The sequence below is a fragment of the Euleptes europaea genome, chromosome 5 (assembly GCF_029931775.1).
Source record: "Euleptes europaea isolate rEulEur1 chromosome 5, rEulEur1.hap1, whole genome shotgun sequence".
Lineage (NCBI taxonomy): Eukaryota > Metazoa > Chordata > Lepidosauria > Squamata > Sphaerodactylidae > Euleptes > Euleptes europaea.
The window spans coordinates 52,477,512-52,492,907 of record NC_079316.1 but is presented as its reverse complement, the minus strand read 5'-3'; the positions used below and the strand labels follow the sequence as shown (position 1 = coordinate 52,492,907).

Here is a 15,396-nt window from a genome sequence, read left to right as displayed (position 1 = left end):
TATGCTTTAGCTTGGAACCAACCCCGCTGGCAAGATCCGCCTCAGCATTGCTTCATCCCAGTACCAAAACTGGCTGTCCTCTTCTTCTTAAGCACTGCTGAGGGTCAGCATCAATGTATATCAGCAACTACATTCATAGAAAGGGGGAGAATGATGGAAATTTACTTGGCTGAGTGATTGCCAAGGTCACCTTCCCGCCTTGGTAATTTTCCTTGATGGGAAGCAAGATTCATTTTTAACAGCTCTTCATTTTCACAGTGATACTGTCCTCCTGCTTGTGTGAGACTGGGGGAAGGGGGGAAAAGGCCCAACCTTTTGTTCCTCCGTCCACTCCTGACAGTTTAATTAAACCCCATTTGAGACAGGGTCAGCAGGGTCAGGTGCTCTCCAGAAAAATATCAACTACGCACCATTTCCAGGCACCAAGGCGGCTTAATGAGACTCTCTCCTGAGGACAAAGAGCATGAGTTTAAGGACATGCATTTCTCTGTGTTCCTGTTTTGTACATTCACATGTCCTCCATATTCTGGGGATGAGAATACACAGGCACACATATGGGCGGGCTATATGGAGAGCCAAAGTGGCATGGTGGACCTTCTGATGGGAAGACCTGGGTTCAAATCCCTGCCTACTATGACGCTTACTAGATGACCCTGAGGTTAAGTCACTACTTCTCAGCCTACTGTATGCCGTGGTGGGGCCCCTACGCCAACATGATGCATTATGTATTTATTTAGGTTATTTATAGTCCACCTTTCTCACTGAGGCTCTAGGCACATTACATAGTGTAAGTATGGTGAAGGTGGCGGAGTTTTTGGCAGAAGTTGTTAAGGTTAAGATTCAAACTTAATTTTAATCTAGATATGTATTATCTGTTTATCTCTGACCTTGTGACCATCAATATGATGCCATAAATGTTACCTGATTCTGATTCTAGTGTGAGTTAAGCACAATCAACACAATGGGACATCCAGTTAACAGTACAATAGGTTTACAACTACAGAAATCTGAAAACAAACAGAAATCTAAAACAAACCTGAAACAAAATTGAAACAAAGCATAAGCATTTGATCACAGTATGTCACATGGTATAGAAACTACCTAGTCTGGAGCCTACTTACAGTGAAAGGCAGCGATACAATAGTATAATAGTCCCTATCACTTTACCAATGCAACCTTCTGAACAATTTAAGCACAGTACAGTCCTATTTACCTTTGCAAAGAAGCCCTCTTGAATAATTCTGTTTTGCATAGCTTGTGGAAAGCCAGGTTGCTAACCTAACCAGGGAGGCCATTCTATGAGATGGGGGCCACAACAGAGAATGCAGGAGTACAGAGAATGCATGAGCACCTTTCTCTTTAAGGAGCTCTTTTTCCTTTAAGGAGGAGATTTACAAAAAGTGATAACTAAAAGTACTACATGCAAACCCTGCAAAAGGTGCTGGCAAGGAATGAGTACACCTGGTAGGAAGAATGCTTGTTTCCTCATGTAGAGCCCATAGAGAAAGGGCAGCAACCAAAAAGTTTTATATACTAACGTGTGAATACCAACTGATCAATTCTTAGATAAAATGTGGGTAACTAATCCAAATCAGCAGCAATCCTTCCCTGTAGCTGACGCCCTTCTATTTCCTTGAGCAGTGTCCCAAGTAATTTTCCCCACAGTCTCCTATCCTATCTAACCATGTTATTTCTTTCTTCTGAACCTAAATATTTCAATTGTTCCGCCCATCAGCTGATACAGTCTATTCCTCCTTTAGCCTTCATACAAAACATCCCAGCAAAAGGCTTCCCCGTGCATGATGTGACCATCATGCTCCCTCTGAACCTCTCCCCCTGGCCAGAGTAAAAAGCAACAGACAAGGAAGGCTTGGAAAAGGCTGCCTTTGGGAGCTCTCAACTACTACACAGAAGAGCTAGAGCTGCCATATAAAAAATGTCATTCACAAAAAGGTACTGCATTAGAACTTTAGCCTGTTTTAAACCCGACTGTCAGGGCTTCCTGTGTGAAATAATTTTGTGGGGGTGGTGAGAATTTGTTAGCTCCCATCAAACAACACCCTCAAGGTGGGAAGCCCCATCAGTTAAACCAGCCTATATCACCAAGACTTCATGCAAGAAGCTAGTTTGACTGAGAAAAATACCATCTTTTATATTCAAAGGGGCTGGGATGCATAACAGACTATCTTTTAAAATGAGGCTCATAAAGAGGATGGGAGGATAGTTGGCTTTTTGGGGTGATGCCAGCTCCAGCTGCCTACATAAGATTTCCTTTGTTACATGGTTTTACCAGGTTGGCATTGTGTGTGTGTGTGTGTGTGCAAAGTGCCGTCAAGTCGCAGTCAACTCATGGTGACCCCAGCAAGTGGGTTTCAAGGCAAGTGAGAAGCAAAGGTGGTTTGTCATTGCCTTCCTCTGCAGAGCCTTCCTTGGAGGTCTCCCTTCCAAGTACTAACCCAGCTTAGCTTCTGAGATCTGACAAGATTGGCCTATACCATCCCACCTTCCCTTTGGTTGGCATTAGACAGATCTTTATAAAAGGGGTTAGGAATTTTGATCCATACCATTCATTTTCTGACCTTAATATCACCTCCATTCATTATACCATACATTGTCAGGGGCTCTGTCTTTTTGCAGCTTAAATAGTCTGGAGGTGCAATGAATTAGGATCCTCTAATGTAATTAATCCCTTAGTCAGGGTTCTGACTGAGGCCCAGATGCCTTAGAGGGCTGGACAGAGCAGCCCTCAAGAGTCAGTGGGAAAGTTCCACCACATTTTGATGCTGCTAGGCAATGAGAATACTGAGTTCTCACTAGGTGGAATGACTTTTTTGTTTACAAACTGATATTTTCCTGCACCCCTAGGGAGTCTCCTGAGTATACAAAATCCCCTATCTTGTCTGTGGGTGGTCCCATATTGGTGCTGCACCAACAGACAAAGCACCATCAATTTCACTATTCGATGGAGTGATTCAAGAGAACTTAACTCCCACAAAATTGATGGGGAGAAAAAATAATCACTGTATACAAAATTTGTAAGCCCATCATTTCAGAAACTGAAACCATGAACAGAAGTTCTTGTAGGGGTAGGGTGCCCACCTAAAAACTCCTAAAGCAAAAAATGTCAGAAACGTTACATCTATGAAGTCCCACAGAATAGTAATTCCCAACTTTGTAGTACCCATATTTCTGAAAAACACACATCTGACAATCCTCAATTCATGCATTACATTTATTACTTGTGTAATTATTTTATTGTGCATTTAGGCAATTCTCAGGCCGTAAAATATGGAGGTTGTGTCCTGTGATTGTTCCATAACACAAAAACTTTGCTTATATGCTAGCATAATCCAACAACTGAAAGAATGAAAACTAGTCAGTCCTACGCTATACCACACAGAGAAAGAAGATACCTCTCTGGGGCTTAAGTCATCCATAACTCTCACTGTACTTGGTTGAATTCCTTAATGGGTAAGTGTGCACACGTGAGCACACGCATGCATACACTGGATCCCCTCATATAAGTCACAAACATCTATATTTTATTTATCCACAAAATATAGTATGTGGGGGGAGAGGTGTGCCCTGACCAACAACAGTGAGAAACTGTTTAGGAGCAAAGTCGCTGGCCAATGGCAACGCGCCAGATCAAGTCATCAGCTGCCTTGGTAACGGCTGCCTCAGAAACCATGCCTTTTAGGGGGCTTGGCACAGGCCTATCCCTCTCTTGTCCTTTTATATAACATACAAAACAGAGGAAGCCATCTCCTTTGCTGTTTCCTTTCAGACCCTTTCCTAGGGTCTTACATCTGACAAGCAGGTCCTGGACTATGCTGGGAAATGGCTGCTCACACCTTCCCCTCTTCTCTTGTGGTTGAGACTGGAAGCCCTAACGACCCAGGGCAAAAAATAACACACCTCAGAATGCAGCCTAGCACTCCTTAAAATATGGGGGAGGAAAGGAGAAGTACGGTAAACTTTACAATCTGAAACCCACACTTTCTTCATGTGGTTGTGCCCCCTTTCCCGGTGTGAGAATGCCACCCACTGGTTAAAAATGTTGGGAGTTCATTAATGTTATTAAAGTACAGAGGGCCTGATGGAGAAAACAGGACCTTCCACACCTCTTTGTGGTATAGTTTCAGGATGTCTGCAGAGTCTTTTATGCATATGTGAACAGTCTTGCTAAGCTAGAAGAACAATGGTTCATCTACCTTATTTCTGACAATGGCCAATTGCATACACTTTATAGGAAGCAAACAACTTTACAGGATGTGAGCAGACAGTTCCATTCCCTGTCACTTTAAGCAAGGTTATATCTTGCTCTTCTTGCTAGTAACACTTGATATTTTTATCTTCCACAATTGTACTGCACTATGCTTTTTAAAAGCCCTCTCAAACAACATATGCCATATGTTCATCATTTTTAAATGAAGAGTTACAAAAGTAAGTAGGGAAATCATAACTGACCTGAGATGGCTTTGCAATCTTATCCCGTGTCCTTGACTCACACATACGAAGTCTTCATGGCTGCCACAAGGACTTTGGGTCATGCCTATGCCAGGAGTTCTGTGCCTCCCGAGAACACTGGAGTTGTATTCCCATTGCAACTGCGGTATGCCTGGAATTGGGGTTTCATCCTCCCCCCGCTTGTGTTATTTCCACAAACGGAAATGGCCCTGGGGAGCAGCTATTTGCTTCATTTGGAAACTTAAGTATAGCTATCATTACACAGAATTTTCCCAACAAAGCAAATAACAACTCCCCTGAGCCATTTCAGTTAGTGAAAATGACGTTGGGGGAGAAGGCCGAAGTCCTTTCTCCATGTCTTCTGTGCACCTGGGAAGCATGGAACTCCCAGCACCTGGGGTGGTCATGAGGACTTTGTATTGTATGAATTGGCCCTTACATTGAAGAACCCATCCTATGTATAAATAAGAAAATGTTACCAGCATGTTGTTTTTATGGAAATGTTAGTGATCGTTTTTAAGATTTTAATTGTAATTATATGAGAACCAGAAGACATTCTTCCCTCTAAACTCTCATACGTGCAAGTGTGTATGTGTGTATAGTAAGTAGTTTTTGAAAATCAGATAACCCTGGAAAGGGAAGGGGGTAGATTACACAAGGAAACAGAAATAAGTCATCAGCTATTGCCCCCCTTCTCCCAGCCATTGCTAAAAATATCATAATAACTCGCTGAAGCCTTCAGCTACAGTAATCCATTTGGTTCTACCTTTAAGGAAGTAGCTCTCCTATTCTGACCTATCACCTCTGTTCATACACCTACCTTCAGCAGTTTATTATTAGAGCAGCTTTCCCTGACTCAATAGCTTTGCCAGAACCCCTTTTTGCCTCCATCCAGTATGTGCTAATGAACCTCTGCACATGCCCATCCTGTTATGATTTTGACAATGTTTCGTTAGCAGCTGCCAGTGCATAGCACAAAACATGTTACGCAAGTCATTGCTGCTTTTGCATTTATAGAAGCCATGCTTAAAATATATAATTATAAATATGTTTTATGGACAGCTGGATATTTAAAGATATTAGCACGAGCTTTTAAAGAGGCAGCTTGACAGAGGAAATCTGATATTTCCCCATGTTACTTGTACATTTTACACTTAATCTGTTGTTGATTAGCTTTTTAAAAAGACATTGAAATGAAATGTTTTTCCCCTTTCCCAGCTCTTGCCAAATAGTAGCAGAAACATTACCTTACTGAATATTATTTGTTTAACTACAGAACCTGAGGCAAGACATTTAGATTCATATTCTTGTGACAGTAACAGAGATTCAATGCAGCAAGGAAGAATTCCAGTTCTCACTCGCACGTGTCTCATCTCATCCATTTTTGTGGATCTATCCATACCCATGTACACCTTCAATCCCATACCACGGCAAAAAAAAAAAAAACCCAACCGACTGACACCGCTCAAGAAAGAGGACCATTTAGGATGACACTTCTGCCCAACATTGATGGTACAAGGGAACATGCCAACGCATGGCACTCATCTCCACTGATTCACTCACTCATTCCTCCTCAAAGCTCTTTTGGCTCAGACACTGTGGCACTGGAGATGCCTGCTAGATTTATGCGGTAACATTGTCTTGCCTATCCCATCTTCTCACACGTCTGGCTCACTGGCCAGCAGAAAGCCATCACTGCTCCACAAATGTGTACCTGTGGTCTAGCCTAGTTGTCCAATGTCAAATCTTATCATAAGCAAGAAGCTCAGTTGGTCAGAACAAGAGTGGCAGCTGAAAAGCAGCTACTATGATCCACCAATTAAGATGTTCATAGTCCAGTTGCTTTTTCCAGAAATGGTTTCTAAAACTGACAGCCATAGGAGAACTGACTGGAGGTAGATGCCACAAGTTGTGAGCTTTCCAGTCCTTCACCTTAATTTCATACATTTTCTAACTTATACCCTCAACTAAGCATGGCTCTGGTTGTCTTCAAAATGCTACCAATTCTTCCTTCTTAAAGCCCTAATAGTTTGTCTTACCTAGTTCAAATGGCATCCCTTCCTTTGAACAAGGATGGAATGGATTCTTGGCAAAGGACTTTTCTTTCAGACTCTTGAAGAACAGCTGCACTTCCTTCCTGGCTGCTAGTTTTTCTAAGGGCACTTTTAGAGGAAAGCTTCAATGACTTATGATATTCAAATTAAATCAACAGGATTCAGTGCATTTGACACCTGAGGGGACTGTCCTGATATGAATATTTATCTCAAACTGACTAATCAGATTGATACAAGTGTCATGGCTATTCTGGCACAAACCCAGTGACAGAAATGCCTATCTCCAAAGGTAAGATGGTACCTCCTTCCTTCAACAGTACTGTTGATGGGCGAAACAGACATCTGAAATGGCTGATCAGTGATCAGTTTCCAAATCTAGCTGTTATCCTATACTGGTACTCACCCCTGCAGTTAATCTATGAGTAGGCCTAAACCCAGGTGAACTTTACAAGATCTCAAGACGCTTTTAAGTGTTACCATTAATGTGTATTTTATGAAGTATAATGTGTTTTAGAATGATGTAACCCACTCTGAGCCCTATTCTAGCAGGGACAGAATGAAGAAGGAGAAGAAGAGTTGGGTTTTATATGCCGACTTTCTCTGCCACTTAAGGGAGACTCAAACCAGCTTACAATCACCTTCCCTTCCCCTCCCCACAACAGACACCCTGTGAGGTAGGTGAGGCTGAGAGAGTGACTTGCCCAAGGTCACCCAGCTGGCTTCATGTGTAGGAGTGGGAAAACAAATCCAGTTCACCAGATTAGCCTCCGCCGCTCATGTGGAGGAGTAGGGAATCAAACCTGGTTCTCCAGATCAGACTCCACCGCTCCAAACCACTGCTCTTAACCACTTTACCACGTAGGATATAAATCCAAAAATAAATAAATAAAATAAGAGCCCACCACAAGTGACATGAGCAGGCAGCATCAACATCAGTTTGACTTGTACACTAACAAATCTGTACCATCCAGACCTCTAGTTGCAACAGCACCAGTACAAAATGAATGGATTTCTCATTAAACATGTTCAGGCAAAGAATCTACCCTACAAATTCAAACAGTGCTAGAATATGTTCTGATAATCACACCAGTCAGCTCCAACACTTGACACATCACACATTCAACCCTTCTCTTGTTGCATTTCCATTCGATGTCTGCATTACATATCTTGCATCACTCTTCAAAAGAACAGAAAAGCAAAACAACAGAGCAACAGGCAAGACATCTCTGGGCACTTACAGCCGTGACAAAGCTTGGTTATTCTGGAACAGGAGCTCTGGCAAAGTATGCAGCTGGTTCCGATTCAGGCGCCTAGAGAACAGGAGGAGAGAAGATATTATAAAAGCACTCACGCAAATGCTGGGGTTGCTACGATTCCATTCATTCTCAACCTGCTGCAAGATATGTCCTAAGAAAACTTTAAGGATAATCAAGAAGCAAAGCTCCACTCCCACTCAGCTAAGGGATACTGATATTCCACTGCCTTGGTCTACAGTTGTTAATATCTCAATGCAACTGAACTAGGAGGATAGGCAAAGTATGAAAGTTAGGCCAGGATTAACATCATGATTCCCTGAATCCCATACAATAGTTGCAAGTGAAGTAAACCACTTTAACTTATGAGAGGGAGTAGCTAACTTACAAGGCATGATCTATAATTAATTTTGCGCTGTTTGGGGGGGAATTTAAGTTTCACCACCCTTGAACCATAGAACTATAGTCTGCTAGAGCTGGAATAAAGTCTGTGATGTTATGGATGCCTGATTTGCAAACACCTGTGTTTGAGCTTCCTTGCCCAGTGCATATCACATGCCCTGCAAAAAGCAGCAGCTAGGCTCAAACTGCAGTAAATGTTGTCTCTGCATTGAGTGGTCCTTTGTATCTTGAAGAGTTCACAGCTTAACTAGAACCATCTTTGACTGATGCTATCCAACTTACTATTCCTTCAGTTTCAGCTCACCTTTGCAGATTCACTCAGATTACAAAACATAGGTATTTAAACAAAATAATTTGAATTTTTAATCAAAGTTGAAGAGGTAGAATATGAATGGGATACTGAAGTAAGCCAAAGGCTGAGACAGAGATTAGTTGGTAGGATCGCAAATTCGTTCTTCTAGGTACAGGGCTTAGATAAATCAGGGGGTGGCCACACAGTTAAGGCCGGTAGGAACACAGTTTGAACTTTCAGTACTAAAATGAAAGTGTCCACAGTGTTCTATGATCAACTATTGGGGCTTCACTGTATCCCTGCATCTCTATATTGCAAGCCCTAGTTGCCTTTTATTGGAAGTTAGGATGGCAGGAAGGAACAACATAAGAACAGCCCTGCTGGATCAGACTAGTGGTTGATCTAGTCCAGCATACGGTTTCACACAGCAGCCAACCATTTGCCCTGGAGGGCCAAAAAATACCAGGCATAGTGGCTGAGGCCTTCCCCTGCTGCTGCCTGTCAGCACTGGTATTCAGAAGTTTGCTTCCTCTGTATATGGAGGCTCCCTTACCAGGGCTATTAGCCACTGATGATTCCATGCAATGCCAGAAAGGCCAGTCATAACTACCACGGACAGAACTAGAGTCCATTGGTAGTGAGAGGATGCTCAAGGGCTGCTCAGAGACAGGTTTGCTGGCGGTATGTTACAGCTGTTGTGCTGAAAAGATGCAGACGTTGCTTGGGTTGGTTTGTGTACTGCCCCTGAGTGAATCCATACTGCAGAGAGTTATTTTAGATCCAAAAGAAACAGTGAACAGATTGGGAAGCATCTGGGTGTAAATGCCAGCCAGGCTGTTAAGACTTGGGTGTAAAAACACTTAGTACTCATACCATCTGCTTGTGTCAGAAGGAGAGTGCGGGTGGAGAGAAATGGTTCCTGGTGTAAATACTGGTGTTGGTTCGCTATGACCATGAGATTTCCCTCTCCAATCCACCTCTAATCTACCTAGGGCTACAAAGGTAATCCAAACCCATTACTCCAATGGCCTTGTGCAGTGAGGAGATTGAATATGATAGTTTTTGTGGGGAATTCTCAACCTTTTTCTCTCTATAGTCTCCCTTCCCCCAGTTTTCACAATGTGCTTATGGCCGAGACACTCACAGTCGCTCCAGCTCTTTCATGTCATCGAACACCCCTCGCTCCACCACACTGATCTGGTTTTCCATCAGCTGCCTAAAAAAGCGATAAGAGCATCAGAATTGGGATGACACAAGGGAAGAACGGAAAGAAGGGGGTAGGCAAAGAGAACTCCCCCTTGGGACAAGGACCAGTTCTATTGAGGGTTGATGTTCACACATCCACTCCCACTCAGCAATGGACTGCTGTGGCAATGGGGAAGGGAAACAGTATTATAGGGGAGAAAGTGGAGATCATGGGGGGCACTCACAGAACTCGCAGCTGCTTGAGCCCAGCAAAGTCATTCTTGTTGATGCGGGTGATGTTGTTCCCATTCAGCTCCCTGCAAAGAGAAGGAGAAAAATGCTAGAAGAGGGAAAGAAGGCAAGGGTGCTTGGCGCCAGCTGCAAACTCACATCCCTAGCATGGGGAGGGGGGTCAAGCTCTATAAGTACTAAATCCACGCAGACAAAACTGAGAGATTGTCCACCACAATCACATTCGCCACTGCACCATCTCTCACAGGGATTAAGTTTTAAAGCAGCCGAGTGTTGAGCCAAGCTGGGTAGTTCCCGTTATTTTTGGTTCACCATTAACATTATCAGATGTTATCTTGAGCCATTTAATAAATCTGAGATGGGTCTGAATTATGACCTTTCAGCTGCATCTGTGTCCCCCCCCCCATTTCACCCCTGGCAACAGCTTATCTTGACTATCTTTTCCCTCTTCCCAAAGTTCACTCCCCGTAAATTCTTATCCCTTACCTAAAGGATTTATAACCTCTGCCTTTGCCTCTTCACAGTTATCAGATTGGTTTAATAAATGCTAGAAGGTGTTTTTTTTTAAGGAAGGCCGAATGGAAGCCCCCTCTGCCTGCTTGTGTGCAGCAGCTGTTTTATTTTTATTTATTTTTTTGTTATGTAAGTACGAAGGTGGGAAAAGTGCCCAGTACACCCCCTCCTTTCCCTGCACCCAAGAATCAGAATCACAATCAAGCAGTGAGAGTAAAGCTCACCAAGGTAAGAAAAGCAAGAGAAAATATGGCAGGGAATGGAAATATTAAGCCTGAACAGACCATGGGGAGATGTTAGGAGGAAATTGGCCTGGGGATGTACAGAGTCCAACTCGAGATAGTGTTGCATCGTGGGCAGAGGGTTCCTGCTTAGGTTGGTTGCATTGGGACTGAAATAAAACTAATTGGGATGGAGGCAACCAGCTTTTCTGTTAAAAAGGAAGATGTCCTCTCTAACTATCCCAAAAAAGTCTAAGAATTATGGGGCTTGAATGAACAAAAGTCATATATAATGGGGGCTGTAGAATGGCGAGGAATTGGGAGAGACTGAGTGAAAAAGCTGACTGGAACTAACTCACTGAAATGCTGAAATCCATCAGTCTCTGCCTCATCTGGCAAAAACAAAGCAAAAAAAATGGCTCAGGGTGGTGGGTGGTTGGGCTGGTCCTGATTGGTGGCCCACACTGCAAACTTGGTAGTCCAAGAGCACAGCGGTACATTATTGAAACAATGCCTATACGTTGCTCACGTGCAAGCAAGTTTTTTCAGCCACGGAGAATGAGGCAGTGATGGGAGAGCTGTGAATGTGTCGGGTTCTAAGGCTGTTTTAAAACTTCTCCTGTTCCCATGAAGCAGGCACCTTCTCCAGCACGCACCTTCAGGGACAGCCCTCGTAGTCCAGCTGAAAGGGCAGCTAATGGCGAATAAGTGTAGAAACGGCCACTCAAGGTTCCTAATTACATCTGTTCAGTCACTAGGACTGCGGGCCTCCCTTCATTATCAGGCTGATTGGTGGGGGATGGGAGGAAGAAGTATGCTTCCAAGGCCCTACGAAGGACCCCACTGAATGGATGGGTGAACAAACACTGCCTCCTGCCCTTTCATGTCAGAAACCTAGACCCATTCCAGGGGCCATTATGCAAGCTGGACGGTACACATCGGTGGCTTAATATGAACTGAGGGCTAGCTCCCAACGTCCAAGGCAACAACAGGCTAATTGCTAAGCCCCTTCAAGAAACTAGTTGTTCTCCATAGAAATACAGGACAACATACAGCAATTTGCATCTAAGAACCGTGTTTCATCTCAGCTCCTGAAATGCAGAGCAGCGAAGAGCAGGGGTTCTGTCCCTTGAAGAGCCCTGAGCAAAACAGAAGTTCTACAGGTGCAGTTTCTCTCATCACAATACTGCAGAGTTAGGAAAACTGCAACTGCTGAATGCTCTTAATGGGACAGAACTTGTAATGCTTAATACGGTTGCCAGCCTCCCCGTGGGGCCTGGAGATCTCCTGGAATCACAATTCACCTCCAGACGACAGAGATCAGTTCCCCTGGAGAATATGGCTGCTTGGGGGTGCACTCTATGGCACCCCCCTGAGGTGTCTCCCTCCCCAAAACCTGTCCTCCCCAGGCTCTACCTCCAAATCTCCAGAAATTTCCCAACCTGGATTTGGCAACCCTATGCTTAAAGGCTAAGTTCATACTAAAGACACACTACCAAGAACAGCCTCCACTTTTAACACCACTTTATAAATCTCATCAAAATGGCCTAGCTAGATTTTCAAAGCCAGGAAAACTACCAAGCTAATAATTGTTCTCACACATGTAGGATCATAACAACAATGGCTCTCTACTTGCTGCCATGTTGTGAAGAGAAACTTAAAACTCCTCCAAAGGACTCCAGGGACGGGGAATGGAAAAGGGCCTTTGAGATAACATCACCGTGCAAAGGCAACTGCCATACAGTCTCTTGCAGCTGTTAAAAGCGTTCTAATGTTTATGTACCTCAGTAGGCGCCTTGACTTGCAGTATTGTACTTAATCACATATGAAAGGAAGAATAGCAGTTAGCAACCAGGGTCATGCGTTCAAGGACTTTCTGAGGTAAGCCATTCACTCCAAACAAAATGACTTCATCGGGAAATTACCATTTATATTGCTTGTGGTGTCTAGAGGCCATCTAGGAGATGGGCCTATTGTCCTGGATGCCACATGTGAGTTCAGCTGCAGGTGTGCAGGCAGAAGTATAGTCTTGTATGCACACAATACCAGAGTGAATCATAAACCTTAGCACAAAAATTTACATTTTCAATTTAAATATCACAGCCTTTTGGTTTGGTCTGGGACAGCAAATTCAAGAATAGACTCAAGAGCTTCCTAGTCTAGAAAGTAATTCACAGTGGGTAGCCGTGTTAGTCTGTCTGCAGTAGTAGAAAAGAGCAAGAGTCCAGTAGCACCTTAAAGACTAACAAAAATATTTTCTGGCAGGGTATGAGCTTTCGTGAGCCACAGCTCACTTCTTCAGATACAGCTAGAATGTGAATCCATCTGTCTTTAAGTAGAGGAGAGTGAATTCAGACAAGCATTAGTACGTAAATGTTAACCGTATGTAAATGTGAATAACAGGCGTGATGGGATTAGGTGTGGTATGCAGAAGAGTCTGTGATGTCCAGGGGAGAGATGGGTGTGGAGAAATCAGCATTGGTAATGAATAAAGACCTTGCATTCATGGCTCATTACCAATGCTGATTTCTCCACACCCATCTCTCCCCTGGACATCACAGACTCTTCTGCATACCACACCTAAGCCCATCACACCTGCTATTCACATTTACATACTGTTAACATTTACATACTAATGCTTGTCTGAATTCACTCTCCTCTACTTAAAGACAGATGGATTCACATTCTAGCTGTATCTGAAGAAGTGAGCTGTGGCTCACGAAAGCTCATACCCTGCCAGAAAATATTTTTGTTAGTCTTTAAGGTGCTACTGGACTCTTGCTCTTTTCTACTACTCTAGAAAGATCCTTTTGTTTTATCCCTGAACTTCAGGGGTTACCACACCCATCCACCTCTACAGCAACCTGCTGTGTCAGAGCCCATCTCTTTGAAAAGCATGTGGCTGCCAATCCAGTAACTATACCAAGTGCAAACAATGAGTGATTCTTGAGTTTGAGAACAGTACAGAAGAGGTATTCCGCCTTTCAGCTCAAAGAGAGAAGATTCCATTTGCCTTTCTGCCTGTGTGCTAAAATGTAAAAAAACGAACAGCTTTGACGATAGACTGCCTTTGCCAAGGATCAATTAGCTGTTTCCTGGCTCTCTGAAATGCTAAGCACATATGATCACATCTTTGGAAAGTCATCCTGAAAACACAAAACCTTTAAGTAAAATCTCCTGCAGCAAGGAGAGGGACATCAAATCACCTCTCAAAGCTCAGCTAATTCCCCTTTCAGCACTATTATTATTGCACAAAAAGACTGAAGAAGAAAGGCATTTGGATCTTCATCCAAAAAAAAATAAATCAACTGCCAGGATAGCTGATAAATTTAGGATTTTTCTCTACCCCAAAGGTTCAGTGCAGGTTGCAATGCACATTTATTTTCGGTGATGAATACATAACTGTACACATCTCTAGACTGGGATTTCTGTTTAGACCTAGCCCAGCGGAAACATTCCTTTCTCTCCTTCCTTTCCTACCTAAATGGGGGCACAGATCACCCCTGAGGTGGCCAATACACCCACATCCCATTCACAAGCCCCTGTCCTTCATCCGTGCCCATGACTATAGTACCTCTCCTGCCTCCAGTCGCTTCTTTGTTCAGACAAATTATGGCCTTGGGAAGCTAGAAGGGAATTAGCAGCAGGTGAAAGCTTATTTGCAATGATGCTACAAAAACAGGGCTATTTAACTCAGTAGTGGTTCTTCCACCTCCAGGTCCCCATCAATTCCTCAGATATTAATTATAGTCTGTCAAAGCCAGACCTCTATTACAGCCATTGCTTGAGAACAGAGTCTCTGCTTGACCCAAAAATCAAAACAGTGAAAAAATCCCTGCTCTCAAAAACACATAATGAGATTCAGTAAGCTCAGCAACACATCTAGAGACCTGTTCCGCCTTTTCTTTGGCCCTGAAACAAGTAACCCCAGTAGACAAGGGAGGGGAACTCTGCTGTCACCAGTTGCAAAGTCTTTGTTAACAGTTTACACCTCTATTACTCAGTGACATACAGATTAGGTCTTTGAAAAGACAGCCTGTGTGGCTTCACTCACTCCTGCACCACCAACAACATGCGTTTAATCCCTTGGAGGTCTGACAGAGTTCGCCAGTTCCGGTTAGGGCTGCAGCTTCTGACCTGGAGATTGTGATAAACGCTTTCACACCCCTGGATCGTAGGAGATGCAGATGTTGTCTCCTGCACCTGAGCTACAAGAGTCCCATTGTCTTTCTTGGTTTTGCTCCTGAAAGTAGGACTTCAGTTTTGCCCCCAAAGTAGTTGAAAAGGGATGGCAGGGAATTGCCATGGGGCAGGAACTGTTAAATAACAGGTAACAGCTAGCAACCCAGTTCAGGATGTCTGAAATCTGAGAGTTAGTCAACTCAGTAGAATCTCAATGGGTTGGAAAAAGAAAAAGTCAACAGTTCTGGCTAAATATGGCAAAGGAGAACAAGTTGAATCTAAAGGATTCACTGTGTGAACAGACTGCTGGACTTAATGGGCCTTGGTCTGATCCAGCAAGGCTTTTCTTATATTCTTATGAAGGAATGCAACCAGAACTCTGCTCCCAGAATGCATCTTTGTTGCATCCCCACTGTTGCTGTACTCCCTAAAATGTGGCTTCTGGAAGTTGAAAGGTCTTGGGAACAGCATGGTGTGTTACATGGGCATCTGTAGTGGGCGGTAGGGACTGCTTGCTTGTGTAGGCAGAATTAATTTTTTTTGCCATCAAGTCACAGCTGACTTATGGTGAC

At 43.5% G+C, this 15,396-nt stretch overlaps 1 protein-coding gene across 1 annotated transcript in view; it reads right to left on the bottom strand.

Moving 5' to 3' along the window:
* Positions 1–15,396, bottom strand: part of SLIT1 (slit guidance ligand 1) — a 126,121-nt gene that overhangs the window by 93,559 nt on the left and 17,166 nt on the right. Inside the window, exons 2-4 of the mRNA XM_056849443.1 lie at positions 9,902–9,973; positions 9,616–9,687; positions 7,763–7,834 (exon numbers count right to left, since the gene is read on the bottom strand). Coding sequence (XP_056705421.1) covers positions 7,763–7,834; positions 9,616–9,687; positions 9,902–9,973 — 216 coding nt within the window. The remainder of the gene's footprint in view (positions 1–7,762; positions 7,835–9,615; positions 9,688–9,901; positions 9,974–15,396) is intronic.